Genomic DNA, 22420 nt, shown 5'->3' on the forward strand with positions numbered 1-22420 from the left:
AAATTAATAATTATATTTAAAACTTAATGTTTTTATAAAATATCATAATTTTCTTATGAAACTTAGTGTCGCATGTAACAAATTTTACAATTGAACTACACAATGGTTAACAAAGAAAGTAACAAAACATTGGTAGAATAATCCTAACAAATAAAACAACATTCAATATAATTTTCATGTCCGAGCACATCTTCCTCAAAGTTTACGTTAGACAAAATTTTAACCAAACAACACTTATCACACTCAAAACTATTTTAGACCACTTCAATAATTCAAACGCAAACATTTAAATTTTATTTTATTTACTATTAAGGTATTACTTAATTAGTCAAAATTCTATCAAGAACATACAATTCTCTTCCCCCACAATTATAATTAACGTATTATCGTTATATTAGTGAGTGATAAAATATGATGTTTGTCTAACGAATATTAAAACAATAATCAAGCAAATCTAAACACAAGGTGCAACAGACGTGTGGTCATGTACTTAAAAAAAAAGATGCGGAGAAATTGCATCGAAATTATTTTAATAGTGAAAAAAAAAAAAACAATAAAGTAAAGATATTGAGAAATGATTTACCGTCCCGTCGGATAGCGTGCACTCGACGGTCTTAAACTCTCAGACGCAGGTTTGACCGCTTCCCTAACTTGGATTAACCAATATCCGGAGGGCAATTCTGGAAAATAAATTGAGATTTCCACCGGGTTTACACACCGTACCCGCCCCGCCCTCTCTCCGTTCATCTGCCCACGCCATTGAAGAAGCTCCAGGCTCCAGCTGAGATCCCTCGCCCTGCAATCCAAAACCACGGGATTCGAATGCCGAATTTTAGCTGCGCGATCTAACCAGGTAGGCTTTGATAATAATCTGATTGAGAGAGTCTCACACGATCAGCTTGAAGTGAAGATTTCGCCATTTCGGCAACCTTCTGAATTTTTCTCCGTTCGTTTTCGAGGTTTTCCGAGATAAAGGTGCTGATTGGAATCGGTGAATTCGTCCAGTAATTTTATTTGCATATTGGCTGTAACTGTGAATCTCTGGGATGATTCTTTTTGTAGCTAGCGAGTATCTGGAACGTATGTTGCTCGTTAATTGGCAATTTACAGAGAAACAATGGTCTGTGAATTATATGTCATGTATCTGCTTATGAATAACATGGAGCTCGCTTAAGGTAGGTAATTTAAGCTCGTTCGTTGGCATTGCTGTAAATTACACTTTTCGTGTCGTCAGAATCGAGTAATGTTTAATTACTGAGTTCGTTTAATGGAAAAAAGCTGGTCCATGCAGAAGCAATGGATTCGAAGGACCTCTTGATTCTGGATCATCATATTGTCAAGTAATGGCAACTTGAACTTCTTCGAGTTCTTGTAGGAAGCATGAACATCGTTAAGGGCGTAGCTGACCTGATTCGAAGGACATCCAGTGGCCCACTTGGAGTGTCCACTTCAGGGTCGCAAGCTAATTGGTTGAATCCTCCGGGTCCAAAAATACGATTCAGGTATTGGTACCTTCTTGCAATGGTTGATATTATTACAGTCTGGCAGTTTTTTTCTTTACTCCGTTGATATCATTCCTCTGTTTTTACATTGGACTTCGTAGGGTAGACTGCCCGTGTCTAAGCCATTAGATGTCCTCGTAACTGTAGTTCTGTACTGTATTGGAGAGAGTTCTATAATTATCAAATTATGTATTATTTAGTAGGATAATGAGAGCGTTATTGTTTTCTTCACCTCTGCTTGCAAATTGCGTGATCACAGTGTTAGTGCATGGGCAGTGGATGGTCATATAGCCTAAAACTTTGGAGCGCACAAGATAACTGGTTTTTCCACATTGGGACTTCGTTTCGGAAAAGGATTTTCAAGAGAAACACTGTCCTTTTTATAACGACCGCAGTCCCAACTCTTGCCTGGTGGGACGAAAACAAAATCTCTTAAGAAGCTCAAACACTGCTATCCCTTTAGTTGTTTCCGCCTCAATGAGATTCCCTTGAGTTGATCAGGCTCCAAGTTTGAAAATTTCTATTAGACATGCTATCAACCAAAAGAACTTTTGGTGGCTGGAATTTTGTGGAATCTATGGTCCGAAAGAAGCAAAAGAACTTTTGAAAATTCTTCTATAGACTTCCCTTTTTTGTGGAGTAATGTACAATTTACTACCTCTAGGTGGTGCTATAGTTTCAACAAATTCTTTTGTAATTACTCCTTAAGTGCTATTCTCCATAATTGGAGGACTTTCATGCAATAGCTTCTTTTGGGAGGGGTTCTCTCTACCCCTCACCCCTAGGCTGTCCTTTTGTGATTAATACATATATTTTCCATTTCTTATATATAAAAAAAAAGACATGCTATCAACCAACACCTACTGATCAAAAAGTAAAAAAATCCTAGGAAATTTGACTGCCGATGGGACTTGTCTATTCAACTATCATCCCCTTAAGCCTTTTTCTATCTCCAGAGATCAACAATTTGAAATTGTCATGTAACTTGCATATGAAAATCCAAGGGTTTTGGTTATTGCCTCTCTGAACCTTGACAGTGACTCCACCCAAAGAGGTCGAGGCCTTTGTTGTTAACCATAACTGAATCCTGGAGCGAGTATGTTTATCAAGACATTTAGCAACCAGGTTGGCTTCTGCCTAGAATATGCAACTCAACTGGTAGAGCTTCCTTTTCCATGAACGTCCCATGTTTCATATAGAAAGAAAAAGACTGGTACAGAAACTGAAACCCACTAAGCATGATGATTGCCTCCTTTTTCCTGTTTGCCTTCTCAAAGAAAATCTATTTTGTGACATCCTATATGGCCTTAACGAGGCAAAGATAATTTTAAAAATAGATAGATGGTAGATGGGATGTTAGTTAGCAATAGCATTGACCGGGTGGGAGAAATCTATTTTTTCTTGCTGAAATTCCCAAAAAAAAAAAAAGCTTTATTAGCATTGCGCCACAGAATTTTCTTCTTCCCTTTGAACGGAACCTGCTAAAGGTTTAAATCAAGAGTTTCTTTTTTAGAAAATATGTTTTCCAGAAAATATATTAGAATAAGGTTAAGAATTTAGAGCAATCCTTTGAGGAAGATTTTCAGATTTTATTTAATGAGCCAAAAAGTTGAGACGTTAGATCTTTCATAGCAAACAACCATTCCTTCATTTTTTGAAGAAAGGAGGATTACGCTTGTCCCATTTGAGCTCATCCTCAGAGTCGGAAAGCTGGAATGTTCTCTCTTACAGTTTTCGAAGCTTTGCAGTTTTAGTTTGGTTGGTTGGTTGGCCGGTGAGGTTTTCAAAGATTCCTTTCGGTGTGCGGGTTGGCATATGGTGGTTTATATTTGGAGGTTTTTTGAAGACATCATTGAGGCTTATTTTTGGTGATTCCTCCTTGTTATCATTCCGGTCGCGGTTTAGTTCGTGTGTCCCTATCTTCTACTTGGTTCATTTTAGAGTTTGGTCTTCGCTTTTGATGCTAAGGAAAGTTTTTTCCCTCATGCAGTCGTTGGCTCTGGAATTCATTAAGGAGTTTTTCTGAGTTCTAATTTAGAATACTTTTTATCTTCTTCAAGATTGTATTGCTCTCGTTGTGCTAATTCTTTGTTATTTTTCTCTTCTTCTCTCTCTTTCTTTTTTCACCCTTTTGGGGTTTGTATCTTGAACATTTTTCCTTTTCATATATCAATGAAAAGTTTTCTTGTTAAAAAAAAAAGTTAAGAATTTAATTGGAAATTTTGAACAAGGAATTTGTGGTTCATCTGATGGTCATAATTCATATCAGTTATATGTTGTATGCATTATATATTTTGGAAGATGAAAAACTCAAACGTCTACTTTCTCATATTCATATCTTATTACTGCTATTATTTTTAAAAAATAATTCTCATTCTGGTGCTACTGCAATATCTTCATACAACTATTCTCATTTTCTTCTCTCTTCTCCCATCTCCTCCTTTTCCTCTTGTGGCGGCTGGTATGCCTTCATTTTATATTTGTAGTGAAGTTGGTGATGAAGCAATTCTGAGTGAACTCTGGGTCAGATATGAGAAAGCTGTTGATAAGGTATGATTCTAACCTTTCAGACTTATTCAATCTGAATTTTTATTCTGATCTTTGTCTGTCTCTAAATCTATTCTTATGATGCAATATTCTTAATCTTTAGGGGGAGAGAAGAAGGATGTTTTATGTTTTCTTGAAGCAATTTGCTGTTGTATACAAGAACTGGAAACCTATAAATTTTGGCGCGTTCCCAGAGAATGCCCCAACTTCTCTCCAAACTACGGAGATTTCGACTTCTGATCATACTGTTGTTGGCTGCTCTAGTGGACATCCTTCTGAAATCATTTTAAAATTGATTGAGGAGGTCAAGCAATTAACTTCTGTCGTCATTGAATGTAAGCCAATTAATCTCCAACACTTTGAGAGTGCTTCTGAGATTTCTTTATTTTTATTATTATTATTATTGTTTTGGAATGACCTGGTTAATTATTTATCGATTACAAGTTGAATGATCTCTGCCACTTTTGGAAGTGACTCTGAGATGCATTTTAGTGAATAAAACGGTTATTAAGTTGAACTCCTTTCTGGATGATAGAAGGTCTTCACTAATTATGCAAACAAGAATTTTGTTGGTTTGGTTAATATTTTTGGATATTTACTTTCCCCCCCATTCTGTTAGACGTACTTTGAAGGAGAGAAATATCAGTCTTTGAGAATTAATTATATAGAGGAGGAGCATTTTGCATGACTTAAAATCTTGTTTTGGGTTTCCGACTAGATATTATCTATATTTTTCTCTCACTATATGGGATGGGATGTCAAGTTGTTTTAACTAATCTTGTTTTCTTTTATTTGTTTAATTTTTTGTGGGACATCTTGTCCTTATTAATTTTAATTCCTATTGTAAAAAGCCACACACTATTGTGAGGGTAGTTGATGGTAGACTTCTTAAGGTCATTAATATTGTCGACCTTCCTTTTCTAGCTGACTCTATCAATTCCACTGAACTTTCAACTCAGGGCGGTCTACGGCAGACTTACTTGGAGCCTCAATTGGCTTAAATTTAACTTCTGAAGGGTTTCTAATCTTGGATGCCTTGGCAATAGTTATGCGTTCAATGCATAACTGTAAAGTTTTTGGGTACTATAGTGGAATTCAAAAGCTTACAGCATTAATGAAAGGTAATCTCATCACTTCCTTCGAGACATTATTATTGAATTAAGTTGATGACATGTTTAGAGTTTAAACAAAGTAATTGTGCTGCCAGTATTTTCTCCAATTTTAGATTGCAGTCTGATTTCCTTAATTACAGGGGCTGTTATTCAACTTAAGACAATAACCGGCGAAATTTCTGCTGATGAAGGTTCATCTAATATTGTTGTGGAGAATACCAGACTCCTACAAGTAATGTTAATTTATGTGGTGTCAATAGTACATACTTTTATTGACATAGATTCGCTTCTGTGTCCGGAGGATCCTTCTTTAACTATGAAGGTACCGTCTTGTGAAGAGAGACTAATGTGGCAGCAGAAGGCGGTTGTGTCAGTGATGGAAGCTGGTGGAATTAATTGGTTAGTAGGTAAGGTATGCCAGTTTGAGTAACCAAACTTGTCATCAGAACTTACTGATAAGTGTAGTAATCCGTTAAAATGGCGACATGCACGAGAAACTAGTAATAGTTCGTTAATGATCATATTTTCTATACATCATGAGAATTTTGTGAAGTGTATAGGAATGAGTTAAATGAACCAGTTATATTTACGTAAGGAGAAAAAGAACTGAAGCGCAGAATATGAATGTAGGTGAGGAAGGATAGATTTTGTTATTGATTCAGTTTGATGAGAGAGAACGTGAGCTGTATAATCGAATGTGAAGTTTGTTTGTTAGAGCTTTGCTTTTGGGAGAGTGTGTTGAACTCTCAAATCCTTCTGCAAGGTATCTTCCATTAATTGGAAACTACCTAGATTTAATTCTTTTCGTTTTGTCCTCTCTCTTGTTTGTGAACAAATTGAACCAAAGAATATGGTCCAGTTTGCGATTATTTTTTTCTTGCATCAGATTAAACTGAGCTGTATCATTTTAGTATAATTATCAAAATCTAAGTGAAAATATAGTATGCATTAAAAAATCAAATTGAATTGACCTAAACTATACATCTCTTACTTCCTTCCTTGCTTCTTCCCCTCTCTCTAGTTGCTTCCAGCACAAATTGAACTGAACCAAAGAATTTGGTTCACTTTGTAGTTCTTGATCAGACTGAGCTGACCCATATTAGTTTTAATATAATGATAAAAAGTAAGTGAAAAATATAATAAATGTTAAAAAATGGATTTGAACTAACTGAAATTGTACAGATTTACTCGTAACAGAACCAAAACGTCCTGTGCAAGAATCTCCTATTTTTTGTTGACTAGTGTAATTCTGATGATCAGAAAGATAGTATTCTTTTGCTAAAGCGAGCATAGCTCAGCGGTAATTGACATATATCTCCAACCAAGAGGTTGTGAGTTCGATCCCCCACCCTCACACGTTGTACTAAAAAACAAAATGAAAGATATTCTTTTATCTTTGGCAAACCATCTATTGTCATTACTGAAGTTTTTCATCGAAGAAATTTATATTCCTCTTCTTGCCGATCCTCTGTATGTATTATTCAGCTTAATTTGAAAAAGGTTTTTTGACCAGAGTTGTTGCGCGTTACTCGAAGGTTGAATATCAAAGAACAAAATATTGAAGTGGAGCTCCAATTTTTGGCCTTAAAAATTCTCTATTCTGCATTATCTGAGAACCCACGGGGTCAAAATCATTTTAAAAGCATTGGTGGACTTGAAGTCTTGTTGGATGGTCTTGGACTTGCATCCAAAAATGTTTTAGCTCCGAAGGATCCAGCTGGTGCTGACCAGACAAGGTGCACCTTTTTACTGATTTATTTACATTTTTTACGTGTTGCAAGTGGATGTTGTTTGTGAGGGGAGTTTTGAAGTTATTAATAAATTTTTCTTTGGTTATTGTCAATGGATGCATTAAAGTCTTTAAGGTGGGAACTTTGGCACTTTTTTTTTTCACTCATTTTCTTTCTTTCAACCAATAACATGTTGTCTAAAATATTTTTTTGCAGGGATGAGAACCGCTTTATTAATATTTTGCAGCTGCATGTTCTTTCACTGGCAGTACTTAGAGAGGCCGTGTATCCTTATTTTATTATTTTTTTATTTTATTTCTGTTCTGTCGTTTCTACTGATTTTATGATACTTTCATGATATTACTACTAAGCCCTGTGCGATTTGGAAGTTGATGCATATAAATATGTTTACAATTTCTTACTTGTAATGCACATGGATTATTGTATGAGATAGGTACTGCTGTTTTTATACCCCAATTGCTATATTTAATTTTAATGTCTTCAGAATAACTTTTTTATTGGAAATGACAGTCGCTCTATTTCATCAGCTTTTCTATTTCTGTTATATATAGCTGGGGTTTTCTGATATGAGGACAAACTCTACTTTTCTGTTCTAAATCTCATACAGAAGTTAATACTTGATGGTGTCCTTAACTGCTTCTAGCTTTGGGAACTTAAACAATATGCAATTTTTGTGTGAAAACGGGAGGGTACATAAATTTGCAAATAGCTTTTGTTCTCCAGCTTTCATGCTTCAAGAATACAAACTGCAGATAGGGGAGTTATCTGGACAGCTTGATTTTAAATCGCCTATTCTTGACCGGAAATGCAATGTTGCAGCACAGTCAGGAGAGTGTTTTACCGTACCTTTAACCAATCTCACTCATATACAATCTTGGAATGATTATGTGGTGAAATTATGCCGAGCACTTTGTTCTTTTCTTCTTGCTCCAGATGATGTTAAACCTCAGCATCCTCAATTATCTTCTATTCGAATCATGACACCTGTTTCATTGGTCTATGGCGATCTTTCAATCAAATGGGTCATGAGGGTACTTGTAGCTGTGTTCCCCTGCATTAAGGCTTGTTCTAATCAAAATGATTTTCCTGCCCACTTGAGGTTCTGGCCTCTCTCTTTTTAATTATTAATTTTTTTTTTGGAAAAGGAACATGTCAGGAAGTTGGATCAATTGGTACAAAGAGAAATCTTATTTTTTTAAAAACAATTTTAGGATTGGTATTTTGAGAAAAATTTACATTTTCTTTGGAACGAAAGATAAAATTTTCATAGAAAAAAACGAAAGATTACAAGAAGTTATGGAGAATTTCGATTAGTGGAGTATAAATAGCCCAACAATAAAATCAAGAAAATACAATAGAACTCAAAACCTAAATCAAGTGACAAAATAAAGCCCATATAATTTTACATTATCAACCAGTGTAAATTGTAATTCAATCTCAATTTTCTGTTAGTTTATATTATTTTTCAATTCTTGGGTCTACGACTGTTACTCATTGCTTGTTTAACTCATTTTGTAGGATCCTTGCCAATGCTTTGCAACACTCTGTTCTTACTGCATTTAGAAAGTTCCTTGTTTCTTCTCCTGTGTCTCTTGAAATTTTTCGAGAAGAGGGGATATGGGATCTTTTCTTCTCTGAGAACTTTTTCTATTTTGGACCTGCTTTTGAGGAGTTCTTTCTAGAATTTTGCATGAACAATGATGACAACTTCTTGGAGAAATCTGAAACATACTATGCCTCTGGCTCAAACAGTTCACCAAAGGCTGACGGGGTTGATATAATTCAAATGGAAGTAGTTTCATTTGTGGAGTTCGCTGCAACTTCTTGTGGAAGTGCACATAATTTAGTAAGTTATTTATTATTTCCTCAGTGATTATATTTGATATTTTATTTTTTTTTGGGAAAGAAACAATTTCATTGATGTATGAAATTACACTCATATTGAGGGATTACATGATGCACTCCAAATTTGCTAAGAGGGAAGTGTACTATAGTAGTGAAACATAGGGGAGGATTTAGAACATGTTATGACTGAAAACACTATAGCTTCAAAAAAAGGATCAAAGGGGAGAGTTTTATCAGTGAAGATGTGTTGATTTCGTTATCTCCAAAGATTCCAAAAGAAAGCTCGCATGAAGTTTTGCCAAAGAATTGTCTTTTCTTTTTTAAAGGGGTGGCCTGTGAGAGTAACTTCAAGGAGGAGAGGTGGATCGGTCGGCAATGCAGTGTTCCACCCAAAAGTGCTAAGGATGTAGTTCCAAAATTTTGTTGCAAAATGGCAATTGATAAAGAGGTGGTGTTGGGTCTCACGGCTGGAATGGCACATCACACACCAATGTGGAGAGAGAGCCATGTAGGGCAATCTCCTTTGAAGCTTATCACCGGTGTTGATTGCACGATGACTAAGCTCCCAAAGGAAAAATTTCACTTTTTTTGGATATGAGTTTCTCCAAATGCCCTCGTACAATCGTTGTGGGGTATTCGTGCAAGGCTGTAAGAGATCTTTAATAAGGGAGTGAGTAGAATAAGGGAGTGAGTAGAGTATATGCCATTTGCCCGCATACAGATGCAGATTCCCTAGGTTTGAAATTAGAAGGAAATATTTGATACTTTATTATGATTTAACAAATAATATTTCTTGCTCAACTGGAATATTGGTTCAATTTTTTCTGGTTATGTAATTCCGTTAGATACATTTGTTTCTTCCTCGCTTTCCCCCCATGAATAAAGATCTAGTGAAAGAAAAATGTATTCCATTACCTTGTCTCTTTTGTACTTATTATTTTCAATGAAGTTCCTTTTTCTTTCTTTCTGAAGTGAACATTTTTTTACTAATTACTGAAATTACAATATGAACAATCCAACCCTTTGTATCCCAATAGAAATTTACAAAATATACCCTAACTTGTGTTAATTACAAATGTCGTGTGATTAAAAAAAGATTTACAACTTGCTAAAAAAGGATTTAGAATCATATTGGGTTTGCCTAGTGGTCAATTGCAAATAATAAAGGGGTTAGAGGGAATGATTTGAATTCATGGTAGCCATCTATCTTGAATTTAATATCCAGAGTTTCCTTGGCAACCAAAATGTACTAGAGTCAGGTAATTAATCTGAGAATAGTTAAGATGCATGGAAGCTAGCTCAAACACTAACACACATCGAAGAAAAAAAGATTTAGAAAGTGAATACTGGGAGGATAAGTGAAACTAACCAAAGCAGAAAGTTTTTTCTTGTTTGGCTTAGCCATGAGGGTGCATCATGGGTCATGCATATGTTTGTGAGACTTCCATTCTTCTAGGAGAACACTTTTTTCTTCCATGCTTAGGGTTGGGTTTCCAGTTGCTTACAACCTTTCCATATCTAGCTTTTAAACACTTTTTATATCTTCCTCTCTTGCAGCTTATATATGTTTGTTTAGTTAGTGGAGCCATAAAATTATGTTAGATAATGACTTGTCAGCTTGAAATATTTTTTGCTCTATTTTCTGCTGTTCATCCATATTCAGCTTCTCACTGTATGATGCATTTTGTAACTTCTAACCTTGTGAATGGCAGCCTGAATTATCTGCTTTGTTAGACGCCCTTGAACAATCTGCTTGTAATCCTGAGGTTGCCATTGCTGTGGCTAAGAGCCTGCTTCGCATATTGCAAATTTCATCTGAGAGAACTGTTGCTTCATTTAAGACGCTGAATGCTGTTCCCAGATTGCTTAAAGTTGCCTGTGTTCAAGCCCAAGAACATAGAAGATCAGAAAATATTATTTCTTCCGAGATTAATTCTGCTGAAGGCAATCAATCTCAAAGTTATCAGGGTCATGATTCACGTGAGACAGCCCAAAGTTGTCTCACATGCTTGGAAACGATCGTGGAACTTTTCACAGAATTTTTCTCAATAGGAGATGACGCAAAAAATTTGGTTTTGCGTAATTCAACAACAATTGATTGTCTGTTTGATTTATTTTGGGAAGAAAGTTTGAGAAGCCATGTGCTCAAACACATACTTGAGCTCATAAAGGTAGCTTAATATCGTTGATTCATTCTAGCTAAATTCCATGTGTCTTTGTGGGTCTCCTTAGAGAATAATTTGATAAGTTATCTCTTCCTGGATTTATTAAAATTGGGGTGGCTCGTTTTTCCCCCCTTATTTTTGATTAGAAACCAGCAACTTAAGTATCAGATGACCAAGGAGTTACATGGGAAAGCTTACCTTGCTTGTACTAACCTTCTCTTTCTTTTACTTTTGGTTGAACTTTCATTCAGATACTGCCAATTGCTGAGGAAGATAAAAAGGCGAAATTGTATATTTGTTCTAAATATCTTGAGATGTTTACTCAAATTAAAGAACGGGAGAAAAGTTCTGCAGAACTCTCTATTGATCTGTTGGTTGGAATCAGAGAGATGGTTCTGAATGATCCTCAGGTACCTTCAGTAATTTTCTAAATTAGTCCTACAGCCTAAGAAACCGTCTCAAAACATATGTTGGCCTGTTTTATTTGTAAACTTCCTTTTCTTGTTGGCTTGTACACCCTTTCTGGTGTTCTAAAGGTTTGCAATTTGTTTTCCTTCAGTACTATCAAGCTCTATTTCGTGATGGAGAGTGCTTTTTGCATATTGTCTCTTTGTTGAATGGTAATATTGACGAGGCAAATGGAGAAAAGTTGGTTTTGAATGTCCTTCAAACCCTTACTTGTCTGCTAGCTGAAAATGAAGTCTCAAAGGTACTTAAACTTCGTCTGTGGGTGTCTAGTTTTTTATCTATTGGCAGGGTCAAAAGTATGCTACTCTGCTGAAAAATAATGAGATTGTTATTAAATATTGTTCAATGTGAGCTGTATTCTCTGATTCTCTTTTCTTATATATTTATTTGGAGCAACCTTGTTTGTACGAGTCTAATGTTTTAATATCACTTAGCTACATTACTATGAGGCCACATTCCATGGTTCAAATGATTTGTTTGCACGTATCTTCGTAATTTCTTTCTGAAATTTCTTTAAAGGGAAATAAAACTTTATTGAGAGAAAAAGTGTAATGTAAGGAAATTGGATAAGATGCCTAATAAGAAGCCGTAAGGGACCTATCAACTACTGGAGTTTATTACTACTACTATTATTTTTGTAAATACTTCGGCTAATGATTTGGTGGCTTCTTGTCCTATTAACTTCTTTTTGATGTCCATGAATTGTACTTTTTCTATCAAAACATTAAATGTCCGAAAATTTTGTAACTTAACCAAGCTAGTACACAAAAGAACCTAGAACCCTTCATTTTAATTCACCTTAGCTCTTTGGCGATTGATTTCTCTCCATCTTATATAGATATAACACACTCACCTGCATGCTTCCATCTAGCACACACATAGTTTAATGATAGTTCTCCCTTGAATGCTGGTTTGGCCGGAGATTGTATCTTTGAACAATTAAGGTTCATTTAATGAAAAGTTTGTTTCTTGTTAAAAAAAGATAGTTCTCCCTTGAATGAAATGCTTCTTCCTACGAACCAAATTCTTTCTTCCTAATTGCACTTTGTTTTGTTCTCTTGTTCTAACACTACCACTTTCTAGTTAACTTCTGTTATTAATTTTTTGATGTACTTGTACAGGCTTCATTTAGAGCTTTGGCTGGCAAAGGTTACCAGACAATGCAAAGTTTGCTCTTGGACTTCTGTCAATGCCATTCAAGTGATGCAGTCTTAAGTGCTCTGCTCCATATGCTTGTTGATGGAAAGTTTGACTTAAAATCGTACCCTACTATACAGGTGACTTGATATATACACATATATAGATCTTTTTTTGATAATAAACCAAGCTTTCATCGAGAGAAACTAAAAGAGAACACAAACAAAAGTGGTAAAGCAGCCCAAAGACAGCCTACCAATGGAGAAATAAAGTATTTTCTGGATTTGGCTGTGCCCTTGTGCATATACGACTACTTGAATATAACACTTTCCACTACCCTTTTGATGCAGAATGAAGATGTGATCATTCTTTATTTGAGTGTTCTGCAGAAGGTTAGAAATTCATTTCTCTTGTACCTTGATAAGTTGATATTCTTTCTCCATCTTTCCACTCTTATGCTTCAATCGGAAAATTTCATTTCTATGTTGCTTTACTCCTTTTTTTTTTCTTTTAAAATGTTTTTACTTCTCTTAGCATTTGATTGGGCAGAGCAGTGAGCCATTGCAGCATCAAGGGCTTAATGTGTTTCAACAGCTTCTTCGGGATTCTATATCCAATCGAGCTTCTTGTGTGAGAGCAGGAATGTTGAACTTTCTTCTTGATTGGTTCGGTCAAGATATTGTTGATGATGTCATCGTGAAAATTGCTCAGTTAATTCAGATAATAGGTGGCCATAGTGTATCTGGGAAGGATATCCGCAAAATTTTTGCTTTGTTAAGGAGTGAGAAAGTTGGGAAACAGAAACGATATTGCTCTTTGTTGATGGCCAGTATTTTGTCAATGCTAACTGAGAAGGGACCAACTGCTTTTTTTGATCTGAGTGGGAACAATTCTGTAAGTCCTCAACTCTGAAGCTGTTTCTATAGAACCATCTTGGATTGTGTTCAACTCAAGAGAAGATTTCTTTTTGAAGTAATTTAGAATGCTTCAAGTCTATATAATCATATTGTTTGAAGTATGCATAATTGAAAAGTCTGTTGCAGCAGTTTTTTTCTTATTTTTCTTTTGAAATACAAACATTTTTCATTTATAAATGAAAAGAAACACTGATCAAGCTACATGATTACAGATGATTACAATACTCACTATAGAAGAGAGAAATGAAAAAGAACCCCCAATAACTAACTACAATCTTGAGCAAGACTGCCAGAGAACACAAAACAACAATAAAAATGACAACCATTACTAAAAAGCCTCCCAACTAAAGTTAATTACATTGAAAGTAATTAGAAAAAGACTTGAAAGAGAACACCAAGAGCAGTTTCGGTTATTCGGTGATTCCTAAAATTCCAGCAGTTTGTTTTTAAAAATTGTGATAAATTGACTTGCAAAATTTAATGTTACTGTATACATTTAGAACACTATTACGATAAAAGAAGATAAGAAAAACAACTTTTCATTCAGAGTTGTCCAAGCATATATTTACAGAATATTTGTTCTGAAAAACACAAAATTTTTCCAAAACAGTTTACAAACAACTTCTTGGTTTTATTTCTTTTTCTTGGTTATGGGAATACTTGCAAGTTATATTACTGATTACTCGTTGCATAAATTTAACATCTAACAGCTTGATTGGCTTTTCTAATGTATGTATTAATTCTTGAAGCTTCTTGACTTGGTTTTTACCTCTTCCTGATACTTTAAATTTTCTTCATATGTCTGTAGGGGATCTTAATTAAAACACCTGTTCAGTGGCCTCTCAATAAAGGATTTTCCTTTTCATGTTGGCTTCGCGTAGAGAACTTCCCAGTGCATGGAACAATGGGTCTTTTCAGCTTCCTTACAGAAAATGGAAGAGGCTGCTTGGCTGTTCTTGCAAAGGACAAGATTATTTATGAGGTTCCTCTTATGTTTTAGAATTTATTTCTTTGAATAAATTTATTATTATTATTATTATTATTTTTTTTGCATCAGGTAAGGTACTAGACTATGTATATATATATTTTTATTTCTTTTATACTCCTCCCAATTGTGGACAAGTGGAGAAATCCTTGATATTATGGGTTTATCAGCTTTCTGTAGATCATTTTGTGTGAGAGAAACTGAAATTTCTCCGATGCTAATGTTATGAGTGGGATGAGATTTGAGGTTTAGCATCTACCACTATGATAGGAACCAGAACTTGAAAGGGAAAGTTATGGTAAATGCTACATGCATACCATAACCTTTTTTTTTCACTTTCCATCTTGGCAAGTTTGTATCTTGGAACGTATTTGTAACTTTTCAACCATCAACAAATAGTTTGTTTCTTGTTAAAGAAAAAAGCTCTACTTGTGTTACTGAAGAAAGGGGAAAAAAAGAAAGGTTCAACTAAGCATTCGAGAGACTTGATTATTTCCCAAGGCATTATGCAAATATGCTATTTGTAAGCCAACTTACAATAAATAGCCCCTACTAAATTATTCCTGATTACTCATTCTCTCTTTCTCTCATCGTTATTATTTTGACAATTCGAGTCTTGCGAAGCTACATATAGAAGCTCTTTTGAATTGTTCTCTAGCCACACCCCGTTAATAGTGTGACCTTTTTAATATTTCTGTACTTCCATATCTCCCAATAACTTCTTTTAAATAAAAAAGTTTTTATTCTTAAATAGCCTTTTCTTTTAATGAAATATATTTTATAGGTTTATTTCCAGTTACAATTGACTAATTATATTCCATTCCCTTTTCAGTCTATCAATCTGAAGAGACAGAGTGTCCAGTTACGTGTTAATGTAGTCAGAAAGAAGTGGCATTTTCTTTGTATAACCCATAGTATTGGAAGAGCATTCTCTAGTGGTAGCTTACTGAGGTGTTATGTGGATGGTGATCTTGTTTCATCTGAGAAATGCAGGTTCTAGGCATCCATTCTTGCACCCATTGTTTCACATTTCCTTGTAATTTTGAAAAATACATATAGATTGTCATTGTTCTCCTCCGAGAAGGCACACTGACTATCATGATTTTCTGTTTCAGATATGCTAAAGTTAGTGAACCACTAACAAATTGCACGGTTGGTGCAAAGTTCAGTGTGCCTTTCAGTGAAGAAGTTGATGCTCAGGAATATGTTGATGTTTCATTTCCTTTTCATGGTCAGATTGGTCCTGTTTATTTGTTTAGCGATGCTATTTCTTCTGAGCAAGTGCAGGGTATTCAGTCTCTTGGACCAAGCTATATGTATTCATTTCTTGACAATGACATTGCTACTTTCTCTGAAAATCAAAATCAATTGCCTAGCGGAATGCTTAATGCTAAAGAGAGTTTGGCATCAAAAATTATCTTCGGCCTTAATGCCCAGGTTTTTTTCTTGCTTAAGGAGGGATTATTGCTCTCCCCCCCCCCCCCCCCCCCCCCCCAAAAAAAAAAAAAAAAAAAACAGAAGGAAAAAACTAAAGAAAGAGAAAAGAAAAGTGGAGGTTTCTAATGGTTTGGTTTAACCTTTCAGGCAAGCAGCGGAAAATCATTATTTAATGTTTCACCAACATTAGATCACATTTCAGAAAAGAATAATTTTGAAGCTACTGTCATGGTTGGCACAGAGCTATGTTCGAGACGCTTACTACAGCGGATTATTTACTGTGTTGGGGGTGTCACTGTACTTTTTCCTCTAATTTCTCAGTCTGACAGATATGAAAGTGAAAATAATGGACAAATTGATCAGAATGTAGATATACTTGGCACAAAAGAGTGTCTAACAGCTGAAGTTATTGAACTTATTGCATCTGTTCTGGATGAGAACTTACCAAACCAACATCAGATGCATCTTCTTTCTGGATTCTCCATTCTGGGATTTTTGCTGCAATCGGTCAATCCACAGCAACTTAATATGGAAACTCTCGCAGCTTTAAAGCATCTTTTCAATGTCATTGCAAACTGTGGTATACAATTCATGTTTTTTTTTCTCTTATTTGATCAGATTCTTATATTGGTTTTAATTTCGTAACTATATGGTTTTTTTTTTTATTTGTGTAGGATTTTCTGAGCTGCTCACTCAAGATGCTATATCTGTCATATTTCTTAATCCCTCAATCTGGATCTACTCTGCTTATGAGGTGCAGCGCGAATTATACTTATTTCTCATTCAGCAGTTTGATAATGATCCTAGGTTGCTCAAGAATCTCTGCCGGATTCCACTTATTCTTGATATAATTTGTAAGTTCTACTGTGACAATGCTAAATTTAAATTTGCTCCTGGAAGCAAGACTCCTCTGCATTCATCTATTGAAGTTCTTGGAGAAAGGCCTACTAAGGATGAAATACGGAAAATTCGTCTTCTTTTACTAAGCCTTGGGGAAATGAGCATTCGGTATAGCACCTTACTTCAAGAGTCATGCCTTGTTTTGTTGAAAGTTTTGCATCAAGTCCTCTTTATTCTTTCAATGATACGTTCTCATGGAAGATTATGCAATCTCTTTATACATCATTATTACTGTCCTTTGCAGGCAAAATATTGTAGCAACTGATATAAAAGCTCTTATTGCTTTTTTTGAAAGAAGTCAAGATGTGACATGCATCGAGGATGTTCTGCATATGGTAATTAGGGCCATAGCTCAAAAGACAGTTCTTGCTTCTTTCCATGAGCAAGTTAATCTTATTGGTGGATGTCCAATTTTTGTCAATCTTCTTCAGAGGTATTATTGCTTTCAACATTAAATTCCATTTTAGAATTTTTTTTTTGTTGTTGTTGTTGTTGAGGAAAATGAAGACATTAGAGTTAGAGATTCTTATAGCTTAAACTTGAATTTCCTTCTGGTATAGTGTTGTCTTAATTCCTTATCCAACACTATCACAATGCAGTACTCCATCTGGTGACAATAAGCTTGAAAGAGCTGATTAGTTAATTATTTATTTTTTAGGGGGATAAGAAACTGGAGATTTCATTGAAAAAAGTATAGAGTACAAAAGATGGGAGATTATAAGAACCCTCGCCAGTTAGATAATAACATTAAAAAGTGGTAATTACAAAATGCCTTAGTTTTAAGGGCCCACAAAGTCGGGAAGTAACGTCCACCCAGACTTTGATCGAGGGGCTTTCTATTTGTTCCTTTCAAGGCAGATTACCCAGCAAATAGCAGCATTGGTTAGGAGCATAGGGTGCGTTTCTGGTCTGGGAAAGGATTGCTGGAGAAAATCTGGAATAGCATGGCTTTGATGTCTCTATGTTGCACCGAAGGAACTTGGAAGTCTATGAAAGGATGACTAAAGGCTGGCCAAGACAGCGTAGGAAACGAACAAGTGATTTGCTTCCTCACCACTGTCCTTGCAAATAATTCACCGAGAAGAACTGAGAGCTTTGGAGGGATTTCTCCTTGGACTTTATAAGCTCAAGAGCTGACTAAAGTGATTAATTGACATGTACTTATACTTATAAGCAACGAAATAGTTCGACATCCTTCAAATATTTTTTTAAACAAGAAACTGCTTCATGGATGTGATTGTTTTAATTGACCATGCTCCTTCTACGGGACATTTTAGGACATATTCACTCTTTCACCCATGAATATTAAGAGTGGTGAGTCACAATGTGGGAGTGGGACCCACTTATCTGGCCACATGATCTCTGCCTTGACTTGCCATTATGTGCTACTTGACATGTCTTCATACCCATCTCTTGATCACGTCATTGTTAGAATTCCATCATTGAATCCTGGATGTTAACTCTTAGCACTGGAATCGATGGATGGAATCTATAGACATGGTGCAATCGATGATGATAGTTAAGAGTGAGTAACAGGCTGAAAGACAATGGTTCCTTCTTTTTTTTTGAAAAAGAAAGACTAAGGTTCCTTAGTGTGCCCTTAACGGCCAAAAGAAAAGGAATATATAGGTCAATTCTAATAGTGGTTCCTCTTTAAAAAACTCCTTTAGTTTTTGTTCTAGCTCTAGGGGCTTTTTTGTGCTTCTTGCTATTTTTCACTTCCTTAGGGAATTTGTCTCTTTGAATCTCTCTTTTACTGCTTTTCTTTTTTACTCCTTCGAGAGTTTGTATCGTTGGACAATTTTGTTCCTTTTCATCTTTTCAACAAAAAGTTAGTATCTTGTTAAAAAAAATAGTGGTTCTTCTTTAAAGAACCTCAAGGTCTAGTGAGGTATCTTTTAATCAGTATTTAAACCTATCTCGAGCAGTTCGTGGCATCATGTTTATAGTTTGGAGTGAGGCTTTTGTAACATATGAAGAGAAACTTATCTTTTTATGTTTGTTTTGTAGGGAGTTTGAGCCTGTCAGATTGCTTAGCTTGCAGTTCCTTGGTAGACTTTTGGTCGGTCTTCCTTCTGAGAAGAAAGGACTAAGATTTTTCAATCTCGCAAGTGGAAAATCTAAATATCTTTTAGATAGCCATAAAAAAACTAGTTTAAGGATGCAACCACTGTTCTCAGCTATATCCGACAGGTTGTTTAGGTTTCCACCTACAGACAATTTATGTGCTGCCTTGTTTGATGTTCTTCTAGGGGGTGCGAGTCCCAAACAGGTGTTTATACCTTCAAATTAATCATGAGACATATTTATCTGAGTTATATTTATGCTGCATTCCGAGAATTCTAAACATTTCAATTTCTAATAGGTTTTGCAGAAACAATATCAGACTGATGGACCAAAAAACAAATCTCCTGGATCTCATTTTTCTGTTCCGCAGAGTTTAGTTCTTATTTTCAGGTTCCTATGTAGCTGTGAGGATATTTCTACAAGACTAAAAATAATCACAGATCTGCTTGATCTTCTTGATTCAAATCCTTCAAATATTGAAGCTTTTATGGTATTGTCAGCTAAACTTTTGATATTAAAATTAAATTATTAAATTTAACATATTTCCTCATTATTTACTATAACATTGTAATAGGAATATGGGTGGAATGCTTGGTTGACGGCCTCTGTAAAGCTTGATGCTTTGCAGCAGTACAAAGTTGAGTCACTAGATCAAGTTGACAATAAGATAAATGAGCAACGTATTCTAAGGAAACTATATTCTGTTGTCCTTTTCCACTACACATGTTCTGTGAAGGGTGGCTGGCAACAATTAGAAGAGACAGCAACTTTCCTACTTATGCACTCCAAGAAAGTATGTTGAATTCTTTTGACATTTTTTATGATGTATGTTATGGTTACTCATTCTTGTTCTAACACCCTTTAAAAGGCAGTTGTTGGTATATTTTGGTATTAGCTGGGTAATACCAAAACATCTTTGTTGATGCTTTGTGGAGAACTTGTTTTAGCAAAATTAAGGTGGAAACATTTGTTTTCCAAAGGGGTGCCTTCACTTTGAAAAGAGAACTGTTATCATTAAAGCAAATGAAATTTTATGGAAATGTGCTTCTAGAATGATGCTTTGGAATGTGCGATTGGGTTGAGATCCTGGGTGATTTAAGAATATTTCGGTTGTGCTAAAATACGATAGGGAAATTATGTTTGATAGCCTTGTTCAAAGGTCCCATAAGTTATTTGTTCGATTTAGTAATGAATTAAGAGAATGTCAAAACTCTAAATCTGATCATCTTATAAAATAATTTTGTCCTCTTTTTTAATTATGTTTTGACATTTAAATCATTTCTAGGAGTTGCGATGAGGAGCTACTGAGATGTATACTGACTCTCAAACTAGCGTACAATGTAGAAATGGAGTAATTACAAAAAAAAACCTTAGACTTAAACCCACAAGGCCATGAAAGTGATAGAACCTTGATTAGAAAGGTATACTTTAGAAGGATGGGACAAGGGGGAGGGTAGCTGATATAATGGCAAATATAATATTATGCAGTGTAGGGTATATCTTGGCTTGCTTGTTTTGGTAAGTAGTAGTATGGACTATGGAGAGAATAGGGAGCTCTCGTATTTTTCCTTGGCCCTTGTAATTTCCTTTATGAATATCAATAATAGGATCGAGGTTCTATCATTTGGGTATCAGAGCAGTGGTTATGGGGACTGGTAACAGGTAAGAAAATGGAAAATCGTGTGTACGCTATTGAACAGAAAATTTAAAGGGTAAATTGATGATGATGGAGGAGAGGTAGGGAGCGATGAAGAAGGAGATCACACTATTTAAAGAGGAGATGCATCTCTGGATGATGGGAATTGCACAAAAAATGGATGTTGGGGGAGAAAACTAAGGAAGACAAAGGAAAGGCTTTGGTGGGGAAGACCTGGTGGGAGGAAAAAATCTGGAAAATACTGAGAAGTTGAGCATGGGGTCAAATCAGCTCGATAACACATTAGCTCTGCTTTTTGACTTGCGACTGCGAAAGGAGGAGGTTTCGATTTTTTAAGGCACAAATCCTAATGGACACAGGGTCACTAGGTATTTTGTCATCAATCGGCTTATAGATAAAGAGAAACTCAAGGCTGCGGTACTGTGTGTAGATGGGGAGGCCTTAGCTTGGCATTAGTGGGAGGAGAAATGACGACCAATTCAGACTTGGGAAGAATTCCAATTGCTGTTGTTGTAGAGGTTTCAGCCAACATTAGAGGGTACAATGTGAGAAGTTCATGGCTGTTCGATGACAATGATGGATGGATTATTGATGGAGCTTTTAGGAATATGATCGACTAGTGGATGGGGTGCTAGAATTCATGTTGGAGGGTCTTTTCATTAATGGGCTTAACGATGGATTAAGGAAAGAAGTGTGAGTGTGAAATCTAATGGGCTCTAGGAAATGATGGAAATGGCCCAACTGGTAGGGGATAAATATGAGCTAGTTTGGGTCATATGGCCTAGTTCTAGAAGTGGGTCCAGTCAGGTCTACGAGTAGAGGAAATTAGGTGGAAATTCAAATGGGTCCGCACAAACTGTAACTTTAAGCCCTAGCCGCACTAATGTGTCAAAGGTAGGTGAGATAGCTGGTAAGTGGATGCCAGTACAACAAATGACTTCTTTGGAAGGTTATCAGATAGCGAACTGCGAATTGAAAGAGAATGGATTAATTTAAACAAATAAAAAAAAAGGCTGTCCCAACTCACACTCCGCCTGGGGAGTATGGTCGCAAGACCGAAACTCAAAGGAATTGACGGGGGCCTGCGTCACCGCATTTGTTCAGTCGGGTCGCCCTGCGGTGATGAAGGCTGACAAGCACGATTGACCGGGGTACCCCCGGGAACAGATCCAGTGGAGACGGGGTGGGGCCTGTAGCTCAGAGGATTAGAGCACGTGGGCCCCCATAACCACACGGGCTCGCCCTAAAAAGTGTACTTTTGGGCACAGATGTAAGAAGAAAAAGCTGCAAGTCTAGTGATACAAGAATCCGAGATGTTTACTGAGGAGTTTGAAGATGCTGTTGAGGCCGTGGGCGACGAGACATAGAAGGAAGGGAAAGACGTTGAATTCATTTATGGGATTGGGCATTGGCATTGCCCAAGACCAAGACGCCCAAGGTGAAAGGGGTAATTGCAAAAAAAGAAGTTATAGTCTTGAATGACATTGGAGAGAAGAACAATTTTATCTCGGTGGAATTGGTAAAAGAGTTGAAATTACTCAGGAGTGAAACGTCGGAGTATGATATAATCTTGGGCATTGGGGATGCAGTAAGGGGATCGGAATATGCAAGGATGTGGTGTTGACCTTTTTGGAGTTGACGATAATTCAAGAGTTTTTTGCCGATTCCCTTGCGCAAGGTTGACATGATTCTAGGAGTCCAATGGTTGTTGACGTTAGGGGCTGTGAATATCGAGTGGAGCTGCCTTATGATGGAGTTTGAATTGGGCGATTGTGAGAATAGTCATGAAAAGGATCCAAGCTATTATGTGTGCCTTAATGAATATGGGGTGTGATTGAGGGGTGATTAAGAAGGGCAGAAGGCCCACAACTTCGATAGCCAAGGTGAATTGTAGGAAGTATTAGAAGAACTTGCGAATGTTTTTTTTAAA

At 36.1% G+C, this 22420-nt stretch overlaps 1 protein-coding gene across 11 annotated transcripts in view; it reads left to right on the plus strand.

Moving 5' to 3' along the window:
- Positions 1 to 654: 654 nt before the first annotated feature.
- The window catches only part of LOC111016167 (binding protein), a 38838-nt gene continuing 17072 nt past the window's right edge, over positions 655 to 22420 (plus strand). The window contains exons 1-27 of one of the 11 annotated variants that reach the window (XM_088120037.1): positions 656 to 853; positions 960 to 975; positions 1063 to 1175; positions 1292 to 1502; positions 3989 to 4052; positions 4153 to 4384; positions 5009 to 5170; positions 5302 to 5568; positions 6675 to 6897; positions 7108 to 7176; positions 7556 to 8011; positions 8431 to 8758; positions 10470 to 10928; positions 11174 to 11332; positions 11482 to 11631; positions 12512 to 12667; positions 12878 to 12919; positions 13062 to 13421; positions 14253 to 14426; positions 15262 to 15422; positions 15545 to 15866; positions 16014 to 16446; positions 16541 to 16874; positions 17011 to 17199; positions 18777 to 19038; positions 19132 to 19323; positions 19408 to 19626. In XM_088120037.1, coding sequence (XP_087976163.1) covers positions 1381 to 1502; positions 3989 to 4052; positions 4153 to 4384; positions 5009 to 5170; positions 5302 to 5568; positions 6675 to 6897; positions 7108 to 7176; positions 7556 to 8011; positions 8431 to 8758; positions 10470 to 10928; positions 11174 to 11332; positions 11482 to 11631; positions 12512 to 12667; positions 12878 to 12919; positions 13062 to 13421; positions 14253 to 14426; positions 15262 to 15422; positions 15545 to 15866; positions 16014 to 16446; positions 16541 to 16874; positions 17011 to 17199; positions 18777 to 19038; positions 19132 to 19323; positions 19408 to 19626 — 5535 coding nt within the window. In that variant the 5' untranslated portion in view covers positions 656 to 853; positions 960 to 975; positions 1063 to 1175; positions 1292 to 1380. Of the gene's footprint in view, positions 1180 to 1278; positions 1503 to 3988; positions 4053 to 4152; positions 4385 to 5008; positions 5171 to 5301; positions 5569 to 6674; positions 6898 to 7107; positions 7177 to 7555; positions 8012 to 8430; positions 8759 to 10469; positions 10929 to 11173; positions 11333 to 11481; positions 11632 to 12511; positions 12668 to 12877; positions 12920 to 13061; positions 13422 to 14252; positions 14427 to 15261; positions 15423 to 15544; positions 15867 to 16013; positions 16447 to 16540; positions 16875 to 17010; positions 17200 to 18776; positions 19039 to 19131; positions 19324 to 19407; positions 19627 to 22420 lie in introns of those variants that run through there. The other 10 variants (XM_088120034.1, XM_088120035.1, XM_088120033.1 and 7 more) reach the window with 10 other exon arrangements.

This window comes from Momordica charantia, assembly GCF_013281855.1.
Source record: "Momordica charantia cultivar OHB3-1 chromosome 11 unlocalized genomic scaffold, Mcharantia_2.0 BLBB01000011.1, whole genome shotgun sequence".
Taxonomy (NCBI): Eukaryota; Viridiplantae; Streptophyta; class Magnoliopsida; order Cucurbitales; family Cucurbitaceae; genus Momordica; species Momordica charantia.